This window comes from Plectropomus leopardus, chromosome 9 (assembly GCF_008729295.1).
Source record: "Plectropomus leopardus isolate mb chromosome 9, YSFRI_Pleo_2.0, whole genome shotgun sequence".
In the NCBI taxonomy this organism is placed as follows: domain Eukaryota; kingdom Metazoa; phylum Chordata; class Actinopteri; order Perciformes; family Serranidae; genus Plectropomus; species Plectropomus leopardus.
Genome location: NC_056471.1, coordinates 20,492,941 through 20,519,475, shown reverse-complemented (window position 1 = coordinate 20,519,475; position 26,535 = coordinate 20,492,941). Strand labels below are relative to the sequence as shown.

General features: G+C 40.9%; 1 protein-coding gene across 3 annotated transcripts; it reads left to right on the top strand.

The window, feature by feature from the left end:
• Positions 1 to 186: 186 nt before the first annotated feature.
• Positions 187 to 26,251, top strand: si:dkeyp-115e12.6 (centromere protein F). Of its 3 annotated transcripts, none has more exons than XM_042493009.1 (19): positions 187 to 410; positions 3,039 to 3,130; positions 3,275 to 3,452; positions 4,303 to 4,499; positions 4,784 to 4,887; positions 5,213 to 5,274; positions 6,894 to 7,158; positions 9,527 to 9,720; positions 10,921 to 11,046; positions 11,620 to 11,748; positions 14,391 to 14,513; positions 15,744 to 15,879; positions 16,619 to 18,042; positions 19,538 to 20,389; positions 21,092 to 21,420; positions 21,525 to 21,624; positions 22,286 to 22,865; positions 24,454 to 24,582; positions 25,320 to 26,251. In XM_042493009.1, exons 3-18 carry the CDS (start codon positions 3,291 to 3,293, stop codon positions 24,567 to 24,569), a joined length of 4,899 nt encoding a protein of 1,632 aa, XP_042348943.1. In that variant the 5' UTR covers positions 187 to 410; positions 3,039 to 3,130; positions 3,275 to 3,290; the 3' UTR covers positions 24,570 to 24,582; positions 25,320 to 26,251. The 3 variants fall into 3 exon arrangements, with proteins under 3 accessions (XP_042348943.1, XP_042348941.1, XP_042348942.1); XM_042493007.1 differs by having other exon boundaries at positions 6,891 to 7,158; XM_042493008.1 differs by having other exon boundaries at positions 3,039 to 3,142; positions 6,891 to 7,158.
• Positions 26,252 to 26,535: the final 284 nt, after the last annotated feature.

Sequence of the window (26,535 nt, the reverse complement as noted above, 5' to 3'; positions counted from 1 at the left end):
AGGGCTCCGTACGGATGCCCAGGCCTGTCGACACCACTGGTTTCTGCAGACAGGGACTGAGGGGAGTTATTGTCATGGATGTATTATTGTCGCTAGAGGTCATCAGAGGTTCACGCCGCCACGAGGACTTTTCCCAAAACATTCCCTTGCTACGTCACAAACTCCCACCCCGCCTCGTGCCACAACGACTGTTGGCTTGTCAGCTGCACGAGACGCGCGGCACTTTGTCCCAGACATGAAAACTGTCAGCTAACGTCAGTTGTTAGCCTCGGTCCCGTTAAAACAGACGTTTCGGCCGGTGTGTGGAACAGAACCGGAGGCTGTCGTTACTTGTGAGGAGCCGCGTGAGCGCGGAGTCCCGACAGCAGCGGCTCAGCGGCGTCTGGCGCCATTTGTCTGTAAAGTGAAAGGTAAGTAGCTTCAGTGTGGGGTTAGCTGGTAGCATCAGAGCTAGTTGTCAGTCACTGATGGACCGAGCACTAAAGAGGCGACAGAAAACAGTCTCAGCCGGTCATTGAGCGGTTCTGGCTAACGCACTGACAGAGTTCACGATGGACGTTAAAGTGAAGTTCAACTTTTCGTGTTTTTTGGTAGTTGTCAGCTGTCTCGTGTTCAGTTTGAACCTCGTGATCAGATGGGTATTTCAGAAAGGAGGATCAACACAGTCTGAGTCTGACTCTGAACTCTGAGTTCATTCACTCTGAGATGGGAAACTCTGAGTTTTCGGCTCCTGAACAGCTGAATTAGTTCAATCAACTTTGAGTGTGTTCAATCTGAGTTCAGCGCGTGCACGACCTTAATAAAAAGCCATCATCAATAGAGCCCCGATACCACGATTTACCATGGCAACTGCTGAGAAATAGAAATCAAGCTACTTTTCCCAGTGGAAGTAGAGGTCCTCATGCGGCGAATATGAGCCCATATTTAGAAAGAAAAGTAACACAGTTGCAGCAGTTAAGGAGAGAAAATCGCTGCCCGTGTCATTTGTGTCAATGTGTAAGTTTGAATGCTCTTGTCCATTGGCTTAACATTTAACCACACTTTATTAAAATCCTGGTGTACTGGTGAAAAGTGGTGGATTGAATACATTTGCAATACAAATGCACTTGAAGCAACTGAAAATTAAATATAAAAACATCATTCAGAAAGGTACAGTTTTGTTACTGGATTCATTATTGTAAGTATTTATTTTTTTATTTGTTTATTTTTTGTATTTACTTTGTTTATTTATTATGTTACTTTTATTTTCAAAATTTCAATATACAACATTGACAGTTTTTTTTTACCATAAATTTTATTTTATTTTATTTTTTACTGGATTGATTTTTATTTGCATCTATTTATTTTTGTTTATTTACTTTTATATGTTCAATGTATGACATATCTATTATATTGATTTTTTCACATAATTTGTTAATATATTCTACAGTCTATAACGTTGTATAATTTTTCACAAAGGTATTTCTTAGTGTGACTGTTAAAGCAAGATTAGAGTTAAAAGAAATAGTTGATGACCTAAAATTAATTGGCTAAAATTTTGATAATAGATTAAGTGAATTATTCAGGCACAATACCAAACATTCTCCGGCACCAGCCTTTTAATTATAAGTATTTGCTGCTTTTCTCTTGGTTATATCATTGTAGATGTCCTTTTAACTGATGTTCTGACAAAGTAAGCAATTTGAGGTTATCACTTTGGGCTTGGAACTGGCCCCGAACTAAATGCAGCTTGTTACACAGCATCATTAATTAATGCAGACTTAGCATGTCACCCTGCTGAAATTACACACACTCACTTGGAAGAAGTCCATCTACAAAAGTATAACTGTGTCATAATGTGGTGCCTTATTTACTAATACATGTTGCAGTCTAGTTAAATGTTCGTGCTGCTGCTGTTGTTGGGAGCAGGTGAACAAAGTGACGTTATGACAGAAACTATGTGACTATAGTTGTGGTGTTGATAGCCTGAAGGTGTGAGTGCACGTCAAAACTGAGTTCAGAATTAACCTCCACAGGTTTGGTTGGGCGATTATTTTCAGTCAGGCTTTTCTTCATTCCGACTCTCTTTATTCTTAACTCTGCTTGTGTTTGTGTCTATTTGATGGTGTTAACCCATATATTGTGTCTATATATATATATATATATATATAAAGTGGAAGTAAATGCATATTTAACCCTTTCAAACCTGGATCAACGCCAGTTTTCCAGGTGCTGCATTCAGATGCCTTTCGGAAGAATTTAAACTTCTGAAAAATAAGCAAATTGGTTTGATTATTTTGAAAAACATGAGGGTAAAGGCAACCAGCAATTTGGCAAGAAATGTCCTGCAAATTTGTTTTTTAAAAAAGTGAAAAAAGGAGAGGTAGAGATATTAAAAAAATATTTAAAAAAATACGAAAAATGTTCCAAATAACTTAAGTTCTTTATTATTATTATTATATATTTAAAATTATTATGTTACAGAAAGAATAAATGTTTTATTTTATAATCATTACCATTATTTATTTTTTGCAGGTTTTTTTTATGTCGTTTCCTTGTTTCACATTTTTTCTTTCTGGTAGTTTTCTTTTAAATTTTTAATACTTTCTTGCCCATTTTTGGGTCATTTCATGTTAAGTTTCTCATCGCCTTTTTCTGTGTTTTTGAATAAAATCAAGTCAAAATGCTCTGGTTTCAAGGGTTAATTTAGCTTTACATGCAGTTGTGATATAAGTTTGGGTGAGCATGTAGTTGCTGTTGCAAAGTTTGAGAGAGAGAGAGAGGGGATTTATTTTCAGCTTCAAGTGCTCTTGCAACATTGCAGGCTGGCTGTGTTGGAAAACATTGAGTCACAGCTGCCCAGCGGTGACAACCAGCATCTCCCTGAGGGATCAAAGCCTTAGCAACATAATATATTCAAGACACCCAGCCAGAAGCACAGATGATTGAAACATGTTTACATACATGTGGTGTGGATTGGATCCTCTGTCACAACACAAATTGATATACAGACCTCCTTGTACCTTACTTAACAGGCCTGCGCTTCCTCTTTGTTTCAGACTATGTTTTGCAGGTTTCCTCACTGCAGCTGCTGACTCCAATGACTCCAGGAACCGTCTGATTCTGGATCTGTCAAGCAAGAATAGGAAAGGTCAGCTCACAGGTTGTATCATGAATGTTTGTATTTGAAATCAGTTCTCCAAGTATAGTGTAATGCAGGCAAACTGAAAATCAAGACGTAAATCTTAACTAGTGTTTGAGCTTTTGTGCTGATGTTATTTTCCCGCCTTGTCAGGCCCAAGCAGAGCAAGATGAGCTGGGCTGAAGAGGACTGGACGGTGGGGCTGTCTGGACGAGTCCTGCAAAAGGTGAAGGAGCTGCAGGTCAATCAGGAACGACTGTCCAGAGAGAACAAGCAAAAACAGCTGCAGCTGGACAATGTCCAAACGAACCTCGAAAAACAGACCGTGAAGGTACATGCAAGTGTTTATGTCAGTACAACATTATCATCATGTTGTTTAAGAACTGTATGAGCATCGCACAGGTCCCCACGGTTATGGAAAACTTGGAAAAGTCATGGAATTTCACAATCACATTTTCAAAAATCACAAAATGTTTTGGAAAAAATCATGGAAATGTGTTGTGTGTAATTAATGTAACTACATTAATGTAACATAACAGAGAATTTAGTAATTTAGTGAAATGTATGTCGAGGTGTGACAACGTTATGTTTTTGTGTATTTGTTCATCACATAAGTTTCTTTTTTTTCTCCCCATGTTTAGTCCCTCCCTTCATGTTTGACCACTTGGCAAGTCAAATATTTTTTAACTACCTTTGGCTTTGGAGGAGGGGCATCGACTTTAAATGGCCGTATTTTGATTTTAATTTAGAACAGATTTTTAAATAAACCATGCTCTCCAAACCCGCTGCTTGGGGGCATGTTTTCTTTGAAAATTTTTGACAATTTTTTAACTATTTTTTTGAATTTTTATTTTAATTTTTTGCTGCTTTTATAGAAAATGTGAACATTTTTGGTGATTTTTCTGTTCTTTTTAAAAAAAATTTGGTGATTTTTATAGAGGAGGAGTTTTGTTTTCTTTATTCTTCTGCCCTTTTTTTCTTATTTTTTGGCAGTTTTATAGAAAACTTAAAACTATGGAGTGTTTTTTTTCCTTAAATTTTTGAAAGCAATATTTTCTTTAAAAATCACCAAAATTTCATATCGTAGTCAGAAACTGTAAAAACAAACTATTGTTGGATTTTCAATTTTTTGTACTCCTAAAACCTTTCCTGTCCTCTTCCTCATCCTCTTCATTGCCAAGTATGAGGAGGTCCGTGGGGAGCTTCAGTACGTGCAGAGGGAGCTCCAGAGTGTTCGAAAGGAGACCAAGGCAGCAGTGACCAGCAGTGAGCGCCTCACCCAGGACCTTCAGACCAAACAGGCCCAGGTGTGCTCTTTGGAGGGCCAGCTGGATGCTGCTCGCACCCTCAACAACAAACTCACCCAGGAAGTCAAAAGGTTAGGACCGTTGGAATGACATTCATGGACAACAATTAAAATTGCTACGTCTTAGTTGTTTTTCCTGGTACTTTCTCTGCGTATGGGTGCTGTTTGATTTTAAGATGTCATGAAACTTAACCCTCATGGGGTTAATGGTGCCATATTAAAAGACAAATCCTTCATTTGCTCGTAGGACCATACTTTATTTTTGGACTTTGTCTGTTTCCCTACCCAGGCTGAACTCTTTCCACCTCTCTCTTCTTCATTCCTCCCTCCTCCCTCTCTCTCTTTCTCTCTGGCAGGCTGGAGGCAGAGCTGGAGAAGCTGCAGAACAGCACCAGATTGGCAGATACCACTCTGTTTTCTACCCCCTGCTGGAATTCAGCCTCGCCCTGGGAACACAATGGTACAGTCCTGCAACTTTATGACTCCTGTGCTTATTCTCTCTGGTGGTTTCTATCTTTTCATTAATGCAGAGTGCATTAATGAAAAGATAGAAGCCGGAGTCGGAAAATTAAACAACAAAACCACAAGACTCCCCAGTGAGCAGAGAGGTTATAAATAAACTCCCTCAGCTTCTGTCCTTTTCCAACCCCTTCACTCTCTGAGGACTGCTGTATGTCTTTGTCCGCTCTTGTCAGTAAACCATTTGGGTTCCTCACAACTGGTTCTGTTCGGCGATTTGCTTTATGTACCAAGTCTAGTCCATATGCTGTGTTTTTGTCCTGTAGGGAGCAAGAAGGAGGAGAGGTCAGGACATAGAGATGAAGGACAGAGCCGGGCACATATCCGTGTAAGTACTAGCATGTTTTAATGCTAAGCTATGTAAAGGCTGGTTCGAGCTTAGAGTTGTAATTCTCTTGTTGTAGGAATTCCTCATGTCAGTTAAACAAACCTTTATTTCTTCTTTCTTTTGTGTTTTTCTTCGTTCTTCCCTCCACTGATTAACTGATTAATTAACAGTTATCTCCATGGGTACTTATTAAATAGAAAGGCAAAACTTTGTCAGCCACCCTGGTCAGGGAATAAGGCTGACATTATTCTGTGTTTATCTAAATGTCAACAAATTCCATGGAAAGTAGTAAACCAACAATGTGCCAGTCTGTCTCTGTGAACTTTCTAACCTGTCTGTGGCTCTCAGCCCGTTTGTTTTTACTGAGGACATAAATATTACAAAAGATTGCAAATAGGCAGTTTCTTTCTTATAAAAAAAAAATTCAGTCATTTCTTTAAACAGCCATGCAGTGTTGTTTCTAGCAAATTGTATCCAAACAGGAGTCGATAGTGTATTTGCTAGGGACTATTTTCAGCTCTGGATTTGGTGCATCAGTGAGTGTTAAGGTAGCAGAACTGCATGTGTGGGTTTGACTTGAGATAATCTACAGTGCCCATCTTCATTGTTTCACCAAGTGAAACTATGTGGCTGATTGTTTTTGGACAGCGTTTCCCACAGAGTTAGAATCTAAGTGTGGCGGTAGCTGACAACAGGTGCATGTGTCCCTTTTTAAAAACAATAATTCTGTGCCCCATCTCTAAATTCGGACGTTTTTGCAGGCCTGTGTATGCTCATGATATGTAAACTCATTGTTGCGAGGTTGTTGCAGCAGAGTGAGTAAAAGTTAACTTTTAGATCCAGCACAATGAACGCTTAAGTTTTACTTGCACTGTGCCTGACGTTCTGCTGCTCCGTCCGAAAAATGAGATTGTGGATATAAGTGGCCAGTTTCCTCTGAAAGTGGCTGGGCTCAACCTTAAAAATAAGGTGAGCAACTCAGACATCTTGGGGAAGCTCGGAGTAGATCCCCAGCTCCTTTGCGTCGAAAGGGGCCAGTTGAGGTGGTTTGGGCATCTGATAAGGATGCCTCCTGGGCACCTCCCGCTAGAGGTGTTTCGGGCACATCTAACCGGTAGGAGACCCAGAACACGCTGGAGGGATTACTTATCTCTTCAGACCTGAGGACATCTTTGGTCCCCCAGGAGGAGCTGGAAAGAGTTGCCGGGGAGAGGGACGTCTGGAATGCTTTACTCGGCCTGCTGCCCCCGCGACTCAGCCTCGGATAAGCGGATGGATTGATCAGACTTAACTTTTAAGTTTTTCGAACTTGTGCCCTGCTAAACTTTATCATAGTGTACTGCACTGTATATTTTATATCTGATCTGTGACTTTTCTCTCAGCTTCCACACCAATTCACTTATGCAGTGGGGCTGTAGAGAGTAAAACTACTCAGGAAGCATCATTAATATAACAGCAATGAGTCATTCTTTAGTAAAATACTAGTTATGTCAAAATAAAAGAAATTAAAGTGTTGAGTTCTGTCTGTAAATCCTGCTGAAATGTTGTCTCTAGTTTGACATCTAGTTCCAGCTCACACCCTCCTTTTTTCTCTATTTCTTCTCTCCTCCGTTCAGCAGCGGCTCCAGTTCTCTGAAGTGGGCACAGCCTCGTTGCCACGACAACAACACAAGATCACACCCCACCGCCACCCGTCTGACCAATCGGACACCTTCTCCACTCCCTTGGCTGCGTTCCCCTGGGAACGGGATGACTCAAGGCCAGCAGCCAGGAGGCCTTCCCCCTCATCTGCCCAGACGCCCTGTGCTGATGTCAGCAGTCCTGGCCAGTCGGAGCAGAGGGTTTATGGGAAGGAGAACGACAACAGACAGACAGAGACAGACAGTGAGTGGTGTCAAATGGTTACCGTGGTAACGTGGCACGACTGGGTGTCGCCCATTAACAATTTAAAAACATGCAGCCCAGCCCGGCAGCCTGTCCGTTAAAAAAGGATTTGTTAAGTTATCTGGTTGCTGTGACCCAGCATCGGCTGAAGTAAACAGAGAACTTTGTCTGTTTTCAGTGTCAATCAGTAGTCCTGCTTTGCAAGACACAATACCTTGATTTTATATTTTAGACATTTTTTTTTAAAGTTTGTTCTTGTTCTAAGACAGGACATGGATAAAAACAGTTTGTACAAATAGATTTTCAGATGCTGTTTACGTCGGTCAACACTGTTGACAAAGCTAATGTCAGCAGAGTAAAGCTGGTCCAGAACCTGCAGGCCCCAGCAGCAAAAGCGCCATCACAGCTGGTTTGAATTTGGACTGAGAGCTCTGGTCAGAATAACTCAGAACTGACTATTAAACATAAGCAAATGTGTGACTTCAGAAGGCTGGTGTTACTTAATAGTTTTCTTATTGTCTAAAATCCCATGAAAAGACAGAAAAGAAATATATGTCAGTCCTCCCCTTCCTCTCTGTGAGTCTCAGTTGTAAGGGTTTGTTCACAGCTGGAGACTGAAATCTTTAAATATGGGTCAAGTGGCTTCAGTTTTCATCAGCAGTGATACACGGACAGTTATTGAGCAGCAGCGGTACTTGAATTAAGTTGTGATCTAGTAGCATTGAGGGCAAGTGATGACATACCCTGTTTTGGTTTAGTTTTTAGCTCTGATTGATCCACCACATCAAAGCCAACATAAGTGAAGCAACGTGATCATCCTGACTCTCATGCACTCTGTATAACCTCAACTGCACTTGTTACATAAGAGGTTGTGTAGAAATCAGCGGCTGTGCCAGAGACTCCTCTGTTTGCTCCCAGGCCAGTTTCCTGATATACAGCGGCTCTTAGTACACTTTATAATTGTGATATAACACTCCTCTTTCTCTCTGCTCCACTCTGTGTGTGTTTGTTCAGAGGAGGAAGGGGACCGTTCAATGTGAAACAATAATTGCTTCTTTTAGCTGCAGGGATACAGAGGGGGAAGGGTGGTGTGGTGTTTACGTTAGGTGTGCTTTTTTTGCTGACTTTTTGCTACTGTGTCTTTTTATTATGCCCCTCTCTACTGTAATCATCTCAGCCACACAGATATTTAGATTTTTTTTCAGATTAGCTTTTTATTGGGGTTTAATAATAGAATTGAAGAAAAGATTGAATTATTTTATTTTATTATTGAAAGACATTTAGTAAATTAAATCAGATACTTAATTGTGTAGCATCACGTTAAAGGAACAGGAAAAATACGCAGGACAAAAGACAGAAAATTGATTTCATCCCTGGCTTTGGAAATCAGCAGCCTGACATCCACAGGCGTTGTGAAAGTATTTTACAGAGTTACAACAGCTGCGGTCATCAATGAGCCAGTCTGTATGGATTGACCTCATTATACCCCTGACGGCATAATTCTGCTATGTAGTTGACTGCTGGTGGTAAGTTGCAAGAAATTAAGACACTCCTGCTGATAACGTCAGTGCACATTTTGGGGAAAGAAAAATTTTCCCCAGTATTTCCTCTACCCTATCACCTTTCCCTTATTTACGTTGAAATCCTTCCCACGCTGGTATTCAGATATTTTTATAACCCCAATTTGCTTCAAATGCAAAATCATTTAAAGTACATTTTTATGTCTCCGTGTTGGCATAGTCATGGCTGAGGTTTGGATTATGTTTGGATTGTCAATCTGTCAGCGCCATTCTCATGAATGGTATATCTCAAGAACACCTTGAGAGGATTTCTTAAAATTTGGCATAAACAATTAATCCACTTGGACTGAACTGATTACATTTTAGTGGTCAAAGGTCAAGGTCACTGGGACTTTGCGTCCGTCTCATTCTCATGAACGGGACATCCCAAGAAGGCTCTGATGGAATTTCCTCAAATTTGGCACAAACATCCTCTTGGACTCAAGACTGAACTAATAAGAATTCGGTGGTCAAACGTCAAGGTTACTGTGACCTCATAAAACATGTTTTTGGCCATAACTGAAGAAAAAATACACTAATAATGACAAAGCACAGCTGACCGTTTTATAAGCAGGCAGTAATGGAGTGCCTATGAGGCTTGTGCTGGGGCGTGATGATGAGCGTGCCATAAGGAGCGGCTGCTGGCCCTTTTACAGCACCTTATTGCATGCCAAGGACTGTTTCTGTTAATGTCCTTAGTGATGTACTTAAAAGATATTCTGGTGAAATCAGTTTTTCTGAGACCTGATTTTCATACCCAAATCAGCTCATTAACCAGTATGTTTCTGTGTGTTTGCTTCATCTGCCAGTGTGCTTATCCGAATTGCGGCGCCGTGTGTCTGCTCTGGAGGAGGAGCTGAGCGCAAAGGCTGGGACGTTGACGTCCCTTCAGAGTGAAATGGTACAAAGCAAGAAGGATCTCGCTGCCAGGGAGCTCAGCCTTCAGAAAGCCCGTGACGAGCTTAGCATGGCACACACACGCATGGCCCAGGAGAGTGACCGGGTAAAAACACCCACTATCGCAGCTAATACAACTGGTGGTACTAATACCACTGCTACTCCTAATACTACTACTTCTGAAATAGAATGAGTTTCATACCAGTGCTAATGCTCTACATTTTCTGTAAGTCCTGTTGTTTTTGTCATAAAATGTTGGGTGTGGGTGTTGGCCTCATTGTCAAAACATTTCTCTTTGACTTTCTGGAAAATAGCAAACATGTTGGGACTATTTCACTTATTACACAATCACTCACTATCAGGCATTTTGAAAAGGGTGAGAAAAACAATGTTCTTGTTCTGTTCTGTACAACACAACTATCCCGCTGATATTTTGTGAAATCCAACCTTTTGGCAAACAGTGCACAATGCTGAGGAGTAACTGGGAGAGGCTGCCAATTCTCCCATTGTCTCATTTGTTAAGAGCGATTATGCTAAGCTCTCAAGTGTTAGTGCTTTCCTGATGTTTGAATGTCAAATGCAGAACCCTAATCAGCATCACAAGATAAAAGCAAGGTAAACAAAGTGGAAACAATGTAATAAAATGCGTTAGAACACGTCACAGAAAAGCAAGTCGACAGAACAGGTTTAGAGATTAGGCAAAGACACAAACATGACCACAAATTTGACCATTTAAAGGCACGCCTAAAATAATTGAACATCTTAAGCAGGCTACACACTATAAGCCCATGATGGCAGTGAAGATAAAGTCCCTCAAAGTTGTCTCATTGCCAGTATTAATGAGAACATCAGGTATCCCACGGTCATGGACAACCTGGAAGTCATAGATTTTTCCAGTCCATTTTCCAGACCTGGAAAAGTCAAGGAATTAGTAAAAAAAGTTGACATTTTTGGAAGAGTCATTGGATTTTTTTGTGTGTAATGAAACTGTTATAGTTATCTTTCATGCACAAACCTCCACCATATGTGACTTAAGGGCAAAGTTAATTTCGGCAGCTGTCAACGTATCATAGACCCAATATGTGTCAGTGTGTGACGATTAGTTTACCATCACGCATGATGCTTTTTTACTCTGTGTTCCATATTTCCCCTCATGTATGCCAGCTAGATGAAATTATGTTTGACTTTGAATCCAAAATGTTCAAAAAACACCAGTCAAGCGGGAAAAGTCATGGAAAAGTTTTGAAATTTAATTCATAGAAATATGTGGCAACCCTGGAATATGCTGTGTGTGTCTGTTTTCCAGGCATCAGGAGCTGAGCAAAGGCTGAAGCAGCTACAAGAGGAGCTGAAGTGTCAGAGACAAAATGCAGAGAGTAGCCGACTGCAACACCAACAACGCTCTAAGGAGCTGGAGAAACAACATCAGAGGGTGATGGATGGATGGATGGATGGATGGATGGATGGATGGATGGATGGATGATACGGACAGATGAAACAGAGAAATAAAAGAGTTTCAGGAAACAACTAAAGCGGGGTTCCATTGATCCTTAAAAAGTCTAATAAGGACTTGTAATTAAAATGTCTTTAATTAGTCCTTAAAAAGTCTTAGAAATTCTCAGATGTAAAGAAGGATATCGTGAATATTTTTTTCTTAACATGCATTGTAAAATCCCTGCATAATTGGTAAAATCTGCTACTTAAATAATTTACAAAATGCCTCTCACATTAATGTTACACAGAGGAACCAACAGCACTCATACATTAACCAAATCCTCTTAAATGAAAAGTTAATGAGCTTTTTGTCTCACTCTAGAGAGTTTTTAACTCGACCAAATTTTTTTGTTGTCCTAAATTTAATTCTGAGTGAGTGAGTGAAGTCTTAAATCTCACTTGTCTTAAGCTGTAGGAACCCTGTAAAGGAAACAATAGAAATTTTCAGGTTTGTGTCCTATATTACAGTTGAAGAAAGTGGCTCAGATTCTGTTTTGTGTGTTGCCTCCAGGATTTGACCGAGCTTCAGAAGGAGAGGCAGTGTCTGGAGAAGCAGCATCAGCAGGAGGTAAATAAGCTCAACCAGGAGCTCCAGCAGGCCAGGACGCTACACAATGCCCTGCAGGCCCAGGCTGACAAGGTAAACACACTCACAAGGTACACACGCAAAATCATCCACATGAACAAGGCAAACAGGCCCTCTTATATGCTTTTTCATCCTAATACATTTGCCAAGATAAAGCCGTTAATTCTGATCTGTATCAACACTGAAAACTCTGCACCAAACTGATACTCTGTGCATAGTGTTTATATTTTGGTTCGTATGTCAGCTCTGTTTTTTCAGCTGTTTCCTGTTTCTCTTTCCTGCTTTCTCTGTTTCTGTCCCTTACGCCCCTCACTCTTTCTCCTGGGACTTATTTATACCAAAGGTCAATAAACTTATCTCGCTTCTTCTCCCACGTTTGCATCTTGCCCTTGTTGTTCTCTCTTACTCTATGTTTCACTCTCTTGCCCTCTGTCTTTGTTTCCTTTTTCCCCTCCCGCTGTCCTCTCCGCTTTGTCCTCCTCTCCTCTCGGTTTCTCCCCAGTGGAAAGGTTGAGCAGCGAAGGTAATGACTGTGTGACTTTGTTTGACAGTGCAGAATGCTTTGGTCATGGAAGCATGAAACACAACTCATAACTTGTGTGTGAGAAATAGTCAAGAGTTTGTAGTAAGCGAGGCGTTAAGGCATGGCTGCGGGATGAGGGTTAAAGGTAGAGGGAAGGTTTGTATGAAGGTGTTAAGGCAAGCTGCATGAATGTAGAGAAAGAGGAATGAGGTTGTGCTTGGAAACATGCTGTTGTATTATTTTCTTTTTTTTCAATTTTCTTTACGTGAAGGAATGCTGTGGTATTCATTTTTTATCAGCAGAACAATAATACAAATTTTAATATCAGTGCAAGTGTGAGCCTCTTGACGCATACAAAAGAAGATATTACCTCGACCTTAATCTTAGAGTTTTAGTCATGGTCTAAAAAGTCTCAACAATGACCCACAGTGTGCCTTAAAGCCTAACTATAAGCCCTTTGTAAACCACACAGATCTTATCTTGTTATATCAGACGAGGCTAAGACAGTAAACACACAATAAAGGCACAGTTTGTGTCGTATCTAATCACACATAAAATCAGTGCTGATAGTGACCAATCTTCAGCTCTTTGTAGAATTTGTGTTCAAGATGGCACATGTATTTAGTTTCAATCATAAATAACCCAGAACCTCAAATATTTAATCGATTCTCATTTCTCAGACATTTTAATGCAGTAAATTGGCTCATTAAACAATTGTCAAACAGCATGTCATTGCAGCCTTGTTGTGCCTGAGGAACATTTGCATGAATTCTCCTCACAAAACCGGCAAAACTGGTAATCTACAAGAAGATTGCTGTCACAAAAAAACTCAAAGTAATCAGCTGATTTTTGTGGATGCGTTGTAATTCTTGAGCAGTTTACTTGAATAAGTAAAAAAAAAATGTACATAGTCCCTGCCATGTCTCTCAGTAGCACTTTTTTGGAAAAGTATTTAAACTGATTACACTCCAGCAGCAACCGCGGAGGCTGAAAAATGAAGCCAGTGCACAAAAACTACAGTTGCTCTAATGGCCTCTTGAGGCTGGCTCCAAGAGTTAGTCAATCCCCATAGACAGCCATGTTAAAATGCCCAACTTTAACGCAGAAATAAATATGTTTATAGTCTGGTACAACAAGCATTTCTTATCTCTAGCTAATTTCAACAGTCAGGACAGCTGTATGATGGGTGAATTTTTATATTTTATTGAGGCCCAAAGGTATGCATATTTTAGTGGGGGGACACTTGAGTGACAAGTTGCATGCAGCTGGTGTAGCTGCAGTCAGTCAGATCCACCCCTCACTCCACAGCTCCAGCCTCTCGTCCAAATGAGGTCACTTCTGGCTTCAAAATCCAAGATGACAACGGCCGAAATACCAAACTTGAGGCTTCAAAATGGCAGTCCACAAATCAATGGGTGATGCCACAGTAGCTACGTCCATTATTTGTACAGCTTGTGGTTACACTATATATGACAAAAACTTAAATCAATAAAATGACTGCTCCTAGCTTACTCAGAATTATTGTGTCAAATAAATATTGCAGTACAAAGTTGATATTAGTGGCAGAATTAATGACCACCAGAAAACCTTTATCTTTACAAGACAAAGCAAACAGCATTGAATGGCCACTTTATCTACTATTCAGGTGTTTAGACATGTTTACCGGCTTATTTACTATTTCATATACACTGTACTGTTCATGTTTCCAACATGACACAAAGACACCAGAAAAATGAATCTAAAAAGCCTGAAGAAAGCATTCCATTTGTTGGATCAATAAATATAATAACATGATTACTAAAACTGGATCTGTATTCTTATACTGTATGCAACATTAACACTACTGTTAACACTGTCTACGTGTACCATGACATGAGAATTTGATATGAGCGTTGGTGGGAAGCCGATCAGCCTGTTAAGTCTCCATTAGTTTCCCCAGAGAGGTAGATATTAGACACAGCTAATGCTCGTATTGATCACTGATTGCTCTCCTGCTTTCATTCACTGGTCCTGATTCCTGCGCCTCCAACAACAGCCCTCCATTTCTTTGTTTCCTACTTTGTTGTTTAAACCTCCTACCTTCGTCTTTTTCCTACAAACTGCCCCTCTGATCCTCTTTGATTTAATTTTTTCCCATTTTTACTAGCTACTGAGTCGTAATATCTTTTTTCAGCTTTCTCTGCAGAAGCAGGCGTTGGACAAAGAGTTGGACACTCTGAAAGAGAAACTGAAGTGGACAGAAGGGCAGCTGCAGGACAGCCAGAAGAAAGAAGCCCAGACACAAGCCAAACTGACGGTAACGCACGCACGCACACACGCGCACACACACTCACACACACACAGTGAGGGTCTTGAGTCTAGTAAGTCAGGGTCGGCATGTATCAATTATTCATGAGCTCAGCAGTAGGTATACAATAAACTTCATACATTTTTAAACGTCTTAATGTGCCATATGTCAGTCTAAGATTTTCACAAGTGAACTGTGAATAAATTGAATGTTAATTGTGGCTACTTCATTCATCCAGCTGTGTTATGTTTTAATAAAGGTGTGGCATTAGAGAGCAACAGAAAGAGCTGAAAGATGAGTTGTCTGATACTGATTTCTCAGATCGCCTTCCTACTATACTCAAAAACACTCAGATGTACTACGTCTGTGTCTAGAAGTCTAAAACTATAAGAATTAGACCAAAGCTTGATACACCCACAGTGCTGACGATATTTAATACTCCAGAATAGGACTGTAGCAGATTACCAGTTTAGAGAAATACTGTGGTATGAATATTAATGGTTATCATACTGTGTACATTTGGTTATCTAAAATATTGAGAAAAAATGCAGCTGGACAGAGAATTTTGTGTTTATTTTCAGGTTTTTTTTTTCTTTCAAAAAGGAGACTTTTTCTACATGCTATAAAACCAACCAACTTGTTTTAAAATTTCAGTTGTAGTAATGAAACTGATAATAATAATAATAATAATAATATGATTAAGAGTGAAAATGATAGGAATGATAATATATGTCTAATATTACATACTGTTACACTGTGATATTTTCTGAGACTGTTAATGTACTGTGAAAATCTCATACCGTTGCAACCCTACTACAGAGTAGAGCAATAGTCGTGTTTGTGGCAGTTCATTACATGTATACCAGCTTGCAACATCTGCACTAATAATGTGTTCATCTGTGGCTTGTTTGTCTTGCTACTGTGACAGTGTTTATAAGTAACTGTCAGTACATACTCCAGCTCCCACACAGTTATTACTTATCTAGAAGTTCTGCTGCACTGATACAAACATCCCAGGTGAAGATATTAAAATGAGACTTTTAGCAGAATTATACTTTCTTCTTCTAGTGTAATCATGGACATCTGGTAGACGAGAGTCTGACGTGGAGGTTTTATGTCAAAAGAGAAATATTTCAAATGTTTCAAAACAGAGGTTCAACTGAGAACGGATCACTGCAACTAATCTGACCATTTGACTGGATTAGATCCACCTCATTTGTATTTTTAACCTCTCCTTAGGAGGCGTTGCGTGAGGCCGAGGGTGTGGCAGTGAGCCTGGAGCACAGCAGGAAGAGAGAGCGCGCTCTGGAGGAGGAGGGGAGGAGACTAGCAGAGGACCGAGCCGACGCCCTTCGTCTCCTCAAAGAACTGCAGGGTGAGGAGTGAGCTGTGAGTGGGAGAGAGGAAAAATCCATGGGCGTTATCAGTCATATGATATTTACAGATGGTAATTTATGAAAATGTGGTATGTCTTTGAACTACAGTTTTTGTAGAGAGATTTTTTTTCTGCTTTCCTCCCTCCACAGGGAGGTCAGGAGAGGTCAGAGGTCAGGAGTTGATAGGGAATTAGTTCCTTGCTTGAACACGCTACAGCAGGCAAATACTTGTTGACACAGGCTTGAGTCGCTGTCCTCCAGTGGAGTTTGCCCTTAAAGAGATTGACATTGATTATTTGAGTGCAGGGTTGGAAATAAGCATCAGCATTAAAGGTGGTAATATGTCTAAGTGGCTGCTGTATTTTCTTCACTCACTAGCCAAAAAACAATGGCAATCTCCTGAGTGGCTGGTAGATTTTGGAATCCACATGCCATAGTGGGAGGTGGACAAATTTAATTTTAATTTGATTTAATTTCCAACCCTGTTAAAGTTAAAAGGCCCTTATGAGTGCTTGACATTGTTAATTCCCCTCTCATCCCAGTGCTGCCTCCTGCTGGTCAATGATATGTCGTGCATTTTCTTAAATCAAAACACTAACACCTTTTCCTGAAATGCATGTGTTCATTAAAAAAATAGAGATAAGCTCTTTTTGCAGCCTATTATTTTTTTAGTGCATGTGTGTTCTGTAGTTAAAACATCATCCTTTATTCTGCTTTTTGTGTGTCTTCTAACTCCAGAGCAAAAAGCTGCCACACTACAACCTGTCCAGTTTTGCCCCGTTGGACAAAGTTTCTCCCCTCAGCCTTCTTACTCTCCTCATTCTCGACCGTCAACTCAAACCAACAGGCCCAGCGCCACCACCCTGGCAGAGCAGACGAGGGACAAGGACGTGGATGTGGAAAAGAGAAAGGCAGAGATTGCAGCATCTTACCCCTCTGACAGAGAGCCGGGAGAAGGCATCGACTCAGAGCACATCAGAAGGAAAACTAACGAGGAAGAGAACACAATTAGAAATGAGGTGATCGAGAGTGACAGCTCTGGGACAAACAAGCACTCTACATCGGATCCAGTGCTCTGTAGTTCCTCTCACTCTGCTGCTGATACCCCCATCAACACCTCCATGGATGGTGATCATTGCAGTTTGAAGCCGTCTGCTGAAAGGACTCCCTCACACAAGGCCACTGAAGACCTCAAGAGGGAGAATGCCAGACTGCATTCAGAGCTACAAGATGCACGCGAAGAACTGCAGAAACGACTCGAGGACCTGGAGGCCCAACGGCGGTCCGAGACAGAAGCCAGGACCCGGCTCAAACAACTCAGCCGCAAACGTGCCAGCCAGGCTGTGGACAAGGACGGGCAGGACAAGGAGTTGAGGATGCAGCTGGAGAATGAGAGGACTGAGACCGAGAGGTTGAGGAAGGCCGTGGCTGCTTTGGAGACCGAGATGAAGAGAGGAAGGGAGGAAAGAGAAAGGAGGGGAAGGGAGGAGCTGGATGAGGAGAAAAACAACACACTAGAGGACAGGGAGAGTGAAATGATAGAACTTAATATGCAGCTTAAGAAACAGCTTGCGGAGGTGAAAGCCCAGCTGGCTTTAGAACAAGAAGAAAGAAAGAGAGAGGAAGAGGAGAGGAGCAAAATAACAAACACGGACACAGATGAAAAGAAGGAGCTGAGCTCGAAACTGGAAGAACTTAAAGCTGAATTAGAAGAACTGAGGCGCAGCAGAGAAAAAGACTCAATGAAAGAGGACAAACTCTCCGCTGTCAACAGTCCGCTGACGTACCTGACTCTCCACGATGATAAGCTTAACTCCAACATCGTTTGCTGCGACAACACACTCCTCCCTTCACCAGAACAGCACCTCCTCTTCTGCCAGTCCACCAACCAACGCAACATGCTCGTATCTCAGGCCACAGTGGATCTCATCCAGGAAGAGCAAACAGTGAAAGATGCAGAAAGCTCACCTCTGTCAGATGAGGGGCAAACAAGTCGATTGGCCTCTGAACCTGAAGACCAAAGAAGGTCAATTTCAGACCTCCAGGGTGAGCCTGCCTCCTCTGATTTGGCAAAAGAGGTGGAGCGCCTACGGAATAAGAATGCAAAAGAGACAGAACGTGCTAACCAGAACCAGGTTAAACTGGAGGCCCTGCAGAGCCAGGTAAGTAAAGTTCAGCATATTTCACTTGAACAGCCACAGTAAAACAATTTATATGAAATAAGGTGTAAAGAAAACTATTTCATATTCTAAATCATAGCTCTTTGATTGTGAGGAGTCAACTTAAACTAAGTTTAATGCCGTATGACACAGGTGTTGCAATGCAATAAATTTAGCTGTTATTGAATAGATATGACATGTTAAAATTAAACATGAATTTGTTTCTATAGCTGTTTTATGAAAAAAGTTAGCCATTCTGTTGCTGTAGAGTAGAGTAGCAATGCCCCCCAGAGCTATTACAAACAGCAGTCAATTGAAAAATACAGAAAGTACGACACTGAATAAAAATCGCAACAAATAAAAACTAGAAAAGTGCAATCAGTAAATTAAAGGTCTGCATGATGGGAAACAGAATGCAGTGCAGGCTGTGTGTCCAGCCTGTATGCAGGACAGCAGTGGAATCATTACTTTAAACGACCACTGCTGTAATGTTTGATTGAATGAATACAAACACAGCTGTCTTGCCTTGGCTTGCAAATCTGGACAGGAACAGACCCTAAACACCAGTGGTGTAAAATGTCAGTGCCAACCAAGGAATCTGCCAACACTGAAATGATCGCCAAGTACACTGTCTGTAGCAGAAACAAGACTCCAAAATGAAGCAGCTGTTGATGATGATTTGTTGCCCCTACCAGCCGGTTAGGAGTAGTGAGCAGTTAGCATTTAATGTCATAAAACACTCAATAAAAAGTTTTTTTTTCTTTCAAAATTGTGAATCACAGCAACCATGAGAGGTCCTTGAACAAAAAATAAAAGGCGGATGAGTCCAGTAGTACACAAGATGAACTGCAAACAAAACAAATACATGCACGCACGCATACATATACACAGGACAACACATGATCCACTCCAGGTCCAGATAAAAAGTATCAGTACATCATTTAATTTGCAACAATCCTAATCCTAAACCTATCTGAGAAAGCAGGGAGAAAAAGAAAGCCACAAATCATGGACCAGGCCAAATTACATACTGTTTTAAAACCCAGTAACTGATAGAACAAAATACTTATAATACAGTATTTATTATTTTCAACTAGGGAAGTAAGCTCCCACCCTAATGGAAGCAAATAAAATCTTTCTGTACAGGGCACAGAGAGGGGAGTCAGATAACCTGGGCTTTTTTTTCTGTGTCCCTGACCTACTTATCTTTTAAATGTACAGCAGTAACTTTAAAGCATGCATTCCCAATATTTACTCGAAAGCTTTTGGTTTATAGATTGAGATTACCAAATCAACAGATATTATTAATTCTTTGAACTGACTCAATAAAGGAGGCATACAGCTCTTTCAACAGAGGCTTTTCAACACTAAAACTAAAGCATTCCATGTTTTTTTTTTTTTTTTTAAATGTGCTGTGTAGCACTTCTTAAAACACAGTGAAGCTCTGGCTATAGTGGATAGTTACACGTTTCTTTATTCTTCTGTTTTTTCCGCTCAGGTGACACGTCAGACAAAGCAGCTAACCATGGCCTTTGAGAAGCAGAGTCAGCACATCTCTGGTCTTCTGGCTGAGCTGCAGGAGAAGGAGAGTGCGCTCCTCAGCCAGGGAGAGGAACTGCAGCGTTGTAAGCAGCAGCTGGATGCACTCAAGACTGAAAAAGAGACGGACAGGAATAGCAGAGAGGACATGACGTTCAAAGAGGTGAAGGATGGAAAACAAGCTGAGAGGTCGGTGGAGATTTCAGGGTGTCAGGAGGGTGCTGTCACTGTCCTCACTACAGACTCTGTTGACTCTGATGCACAAAGAGATGCAGATCAGCTCGAGGTTGTGACGTCAGATGCTGTGAGACCAACACCTGTTAATAACAAATCAGACAGTGAAGTACTGAGGTCAGCGGAGCAGCATCCAGGCTCTCGGGCCAAGACTCAAAGTAACAATGAGTCGTCTTGTGTGACGGGGTTGACTGAGGGCAGTCAAGATGTAGGAAGAGCAGATGTGGCTGCAGATCTGCTCGCTCTCCAACGGGAGAATCAGCTGCTCAAACAAAGAATAGAGGGCTTGACTGTCTCAGACTCCAGGACCGAAGCATTACAAACGGACAGTGAAAACCAAGGAGACCTGGTCAAGCAAAGCCCAAACACAGGAAATGCTCTGTCCTGCTTGGCGGAGCAGAGGTCAGTCAGTCTGCCGAATGACATCACCACTGACGCACAGCAGTCACTGCTGCAGGATGTGAAGAGGAGTGATGATGAAGGCGGAGATTTAGAAAGGGAAGATGGGAGGACTTCAGGGGCTGAAGAGGAGCTGGAGGAAGGGTCTGAGCTTCATATTAACCGCCTTGAGCAACAGGTAGTCACTGTTTACTACCTATTTGTATTATTTTCGTTTCATTTCTATTAAGTTTATTTACAAGGACAACATACATTAATCAACAGTTCTGTAAATGTGCCAGTGTTAGCCAGATGGCTAATTTTAACTGCAGTCCATTGGCAAGTTGTTATGAAACCTTTAAAATGATAAAAAAAAAATACCAGAACAAAGACAGCAGGACATCATAAAAACAGCAATAACAAACAAGGATTCTTACGCTTAAAATGAAGCGTCAACACACAGTTAAGCATTACTTGCAGACATGCAGAGCGGAAGTAGACGGTAAACATAAATAGAATACAACAGTCGTTATGCAGATCTTATTAAATGTTAGAAAATGCAATCACGGGTTAGCAATATGGTCACGGCAATAATATCTTACTGAAGGAGAGTGAGTAAAAATGTTTAATAAGTTAATCACACAGGGAAATTAAATGGAGTTTTTTGATGTAGATGTGGGTAGTCACCATTAGGAAACTGAAACTGTCCTCTTTTATTTAATTTATTTTATTTCATAGATGTACTGTATATTACATCAGTAAAGGAAGACATTACTTTGATTTCTTCTCCATCAAATGTTCTATGGCATAAGAATTTTCCTTTTTATACTGAGTTACTGTACAAAGATTGATTTATATTTTCCCTGAGACATCTCTCTCTTGTCCTTCCCCTCCTGTCCAGGTGGAGGAGCTGCAGATGAGGCTACAGGCTCTCTCAGCTCAGACACAGCAGCAGGCGGAGGAGCTTGCTATGTGGAGACTTGCCTCCAAACCAGCCCCAACATTTGACCAGTTCCCGCCCGGCTCAGATAACCAGTCTGAGACCCAGGACCAGGTCTCTTCTGTCAGACAGTCCCAGTCAAACCCGCAGCAGACCGATGAGACGACCCAGTTTCAAGAGCCTTACCTGGGCGTTCAGGAGAGTCGGGGTAACGTGACTGTTGTCAGAGAGGATGAGTTATTGCTCTCCTGCTCCTCTAACAAACTGCAGGGCCGCATGTTGTTCTCCAGGTAACACACTCGTACCAGGCCTCCAGAAAGGATGAAAAATATGGCAATAACTCTTTATTCGTTAATGCTTTGAATTGACTTTTTTGTTCTTCTTTTGCCACAAGACTACAGCACAGCAACCTCCCTGAACCAAAGAGTCTCCATCCCTCTAAAAAGACTGCAGCACTCCAGGAATACAATCAGAACAATGCTGAGACTGACGAGGTGATATGATTTAAATCATCACGCACCTACATACCAGACCACTCTATGAGTTTTAGGCCTTTTATATCAAGGTTTTATAGAATATTTTAGTAGGAGTCCCTCAATAGTTAAATTTAGTTCATCTGAAAGGAGCAAATTTGTTTTTCCAGGGATGTAATTTCCTAAGAATTTACTCAGAAATGTTTTGGAAATAACTGTGTAATTTGGTCCAAATTATAGAGACAACGAAGACGGTTAATTTGGTACGCTTCAGACGAAATTATTCCAAATCACTGCAGTGTAACCCAGTGTACAGCAGGTTAGAAGGACATGCAAAAATGTGAAATCTGTCTAAGGAAACTACACAATTTTACATTTATGGAGAAAAATATTTTCAATGATAAAGAAATAATGACTGCATTTTTGTAGATGTTAAGATAAAGCTGTTCTTTTAAGAAAATTATTTTCTCTGTTATCAGTACTTAAGTCTTTCCAAGAAGTTATTAGGAAACTATGAAGCGTTTTTCCTATTATATCACAACTCAAATCCCCTGCCTGTCCTCAGTACTTGTCTTTACACGGGAAAATGAAGAAAACTGCTATAGTTGACAATTTTTGCACACACATCTTTGCTCATATATGGATTTATGACTTCAATCGTTGTGTTTTTCTCTTTACTCAGGAATCGGAAAAGGAAAACCAGGAGATCAACATCTTGCATCAGTCAAACACCTGTCAGACACAACCCAAAGAGAAGAGAGACACCGAAGTTATCCAAATGGCATCTGAGAAAACGGGTCCACCACATGCCACCAAAGATTCCCATAAAGTTTCAGGACCAAAGCAGACAAAATCACCGGAGTGTTTCCCGGCGAATCATGAGGCCAAACAAGATGCGTCCAGAGCAACACATGATTCCTCAGACAGATGTGTTAGGACAGAAATGAAAAGTGTCTACAGTCAAACAGAGGAGAGCTTGTTTCTTCACAGGGCTCCCACAGCCTCTGAACTCCACTGTGCATATACTCAGACTGAGGAGGAGGAAGATGAAGAGGAGTTAGTGGAATCCCCTCCTGTCTCTCCTGTCCCGTTATCTGAGGGAGCAGAGCTCAGAGACAAAATGTTGTTTGCGGGTTCATTCCCCATCCCAGCTGACCCGGCCCGTCTGGCTGAAAGAATCCGCCGCAACAGGACGCAGCTCTCGGCGGCCTTTGATGACACAGAGTATGAACCCTATGGACTGCCGGAAGTCGTCATGAAAGGTAACTTTGTCTGCTGAAAGTTTGCCAAGAGAAAAAAAGGAAACTTGACAACCTGAAACATCATGACTGCGTAATTTTAAATTTGTGTAGAATTGCGTAAATGCACCTTAAAAAAAGGATATACTATGCAGAAAAAACCCCTAAAAAAACCCCAATAGTAGTCACTAAAAGTGGTACAGCGTATTTTCTTATTTTCTCCTTATTTTGCTGTATTTGGGATGTTAATGGGTATGTACCCCCATAGCAACCAGAACTTAAATAAAGGTAGCAACCAGGTGCCAGACAGTAAGCAGTATTCATCCAAAAGAAAACTACCAAAGATTGCAGATGCAGCATCAAGCAGAGTGCATCTGAAGTTATCCTTCACTTTTGCCGGCGATACTGTTTACAAACAGTAACTGACAATTCTGCATTCTGCACCTTAAAAGGAAAATAAACGAGATGCAGTACGGTGAATGGACTGCACTTGTATAGTGCTTTTCTCGTCTTTTTGACCACTCAAAGCGCTTTCACACTACATTGTCACATTCACACATTCACACGCTGGTGACAGAGGCTACCGTACAACGTGCCACCTGCTACTCGGTATCCATTCATACGCACTCACACTCCGATGACGCAGCATCGGGAGCAATTTGGGGTTCAGTATCTTTCCCAAGGATACCATAACATGTTGGCTGGAGAACGATTAGAGAACGACCTGCTCTACCTCTGAGCCACAGCCGCCCCCACACAAGTATGTTTTTTTTCAGTGCCCTCAAACAGACTTGTTTGTGTTGGGAGGCATATTTTTCCACTTAGACAAGTATCTTCCTTTCAGTCTTGGCGGTAAGCTCAGGTGAACATTTTCCCATTTCTCATATCTAGGGTTGCAGTGGCATACCGGTTTTAATGTATGCAGTCGTATGAAAACAAAAACGTACATTTACTTATCTAAGGAGGAAAAAAGCAGCTGGATGGAGAATCTAAACTGCTCGGGTGAATCTACTTTCCTCCTTAACTGTCTGATTGACTCTTACTCATACTTCCATTAAAAACTATGGTTCAAGTTTGAGTTATTATAGTATTGGTTCAACCAGAAAAAAAAACACTTCTTTTTTCATTTCTTTAAGGTTGATTGTAACTGATAATAGTAATTATCGTGTAATCCTGTGAGACTGTGATACTGCTATATTTTAATACTTAATATTTAATAATACTGTTGCAGCCCTACTCCTATCTCAATACTGGATGCATGTAAAAGCACTCATGTTATAGGATACTTGTTTAACCAAATTTAATGGGAGAGATGTGGCTTTCCATTCTTACAGCGCAAACAATTGAGCAGAGAATTTACACCATTAAAATGAGAGCCCTGCCGTGAAAGCCAAAACTTTAAAAAGTTAAGGGTATAAAATTAGTCGAGATACCAAAAACAAGTGTCTAAATCGTCTGTGTGACCTTATGACTTCTCGCCGTTGGTAATGATTTCTCTCTGCGCTTCCTCTGTTCATGTCTCCTTTATTTTTGTGCTTCCACAATCTGTCCTTCATCTGCTTTTTCATAATCCTCTCATATATTCTTCTGTCTCTCTTTTCTCATCCTGCAGGTTTTGCCGACATCCCCAGTGGTCCGTCGTGTCCCTACATTGTGAGAAGAGGTTTGTTGGGAACATCTGTCGTACCTGTCTCTCCAAAAGATGAGAAACAGGAGGAGACGGATTAAAACACAACTACAGGTAACCTTCAAAGACGCTGAGAAAACTGATGTAGAATTTGTACCTCAACAGCTGAGAAATTTAAAAGTTTACCTTCACTGTCCACACATTTTTATGCTTAAATATGATAATATCAGGGCTTGTAAAGTTCCTGACGTGGCCTTCACATTTTATTATGTATGTAATTTAGACCAGTGGTTCGCAACCTTTTTCCTGAGGGGATCCCTTACTGTCATCGAGTAAACTGACGACCCCTGACTAAGTGACTTTTATGGATATTTCATAATATATTTGATGTATAAAAATAAGAGAACAACAGGTGAACTGTAATATAATCCATTTAGTGAATAACTTAACTGCAGGATATTTGTGTGATAAGAGGGATTTGGATGAGTATTTCTGCATTTTGCATCAGATATAATTTGTCTTGATATTTCTGAGGAACTTTTATGCAATTCTTGATATTATGTATTATTTGTAAGAATCAGTTATACTCTTTTATTTGGACAAATTCGTCTTCTCCATGACACTTGACCATTCTTTTATTAGCTCTTTTTAAATACTCATCCCTGGTGTCTGAACGCAGTACAGGAAAGCTGACGTCAATCCAGTTAAAAGGTTAAAAATATATTCACACAGTCTCCATAAAATTCCTGGAAACAAGTGAAAATATTGTTTTGAATTTTTATTATTTTGTTTTTTATTTGGTTAAATTAAAGTCTTACATTTGTGTGTTTTTGTATGTTGGTTTCCTACAGATGTAATGGAAAGAACTGATCACTGTGGCTTGACAATAAACCTCAGTGATGGACGACAGCAACCATAAAGGGTCACCCCAGTCACCAGCAACCTGAAGCACTTCAGACAGGGTTGGGAATAAACTTAAAACCTACCAGCCACACATTAAATTACCATTTTGTTTTTTGGGGTTTAGCTGGGGAGTGGTCTAGCAGACACTTGCTTATTTCACCAGCATTTGCCTGGTGGCTGGTGCCAGTTTCCGGCCCAGACTTCAGACCTTCAAACCAAGACAGGAGCAGTTTAAAAGGTGCTGCTGTCACACATGGACATCTGTATGTGTGTGCAGGTAACTGGGCCTGCACTGGCACAACAAACACTGCCACTGTGGCAGATCTAAAATGTCTTAATGATCACTAGTTTATGCTCTAATTGCTGTGTGGAGACTTTGCGCTCCATCATGGCACTGTCACTTTACAGCCACCTGTATATTTAAGTGCAGAGGCAGTGATTTAGTGATGTTTGTTGACGTTTATTTGAAGTTTACAACCACGTTTCCAAAGGGACTGTTTAGGTTCTCGTGTCTCAGCAGCAGTAAGTTATGAGGTCTAGCTTCAACCTGCTTTGAATGACTCAGTGCCTTGTTGACGCTTTTTCAAACAAGTGCTTGTCAAGATAAGTTTGACTTGTTTTTTTTCCAAAAGGGTGAAGCCAAGAGAGGCCTGTTGTGAAATGTGATATGTGTTTTCTTCTTTTTAATCCCCGAGGTGGCTTATTTATGGACACTTGAATGTGTTTTAGTAGAAGGCCGGTGTTTACAAAAATTGTGTGAAAGCGTAGAGAGAGTGTGTGTGAGACGTTGGCTGTGAATCTGGACATGTGTGTCCTCATCTTGATGTTACTGTTTGTATCTGTGTGTGTGGGAGAGAGAGAGAGAGAGAGAGAGAGAGAGAGAGAGAGAGAGAGGGGCGAGCACATGTCTATGACTCAGTCTAACCTGCAGTTGGTTTCCGCTCCATGTATGGTGATACACACTGCACTCCCTCTCTCCTCCTCCTGCTGCTTTGCTTCACTGTCTTACACTAACGAGCACTCAGTGGTTGAATTTACCAAAAACTAATCATTTGAAGCTTTATTTTATTAGCCGAGCATACAGATAAATTTAGTTGCTTTATTATATTTAATCAGATATAATTTATTTAAGTGATGTGACTGGTTTTGATAGATTTTGGTTCT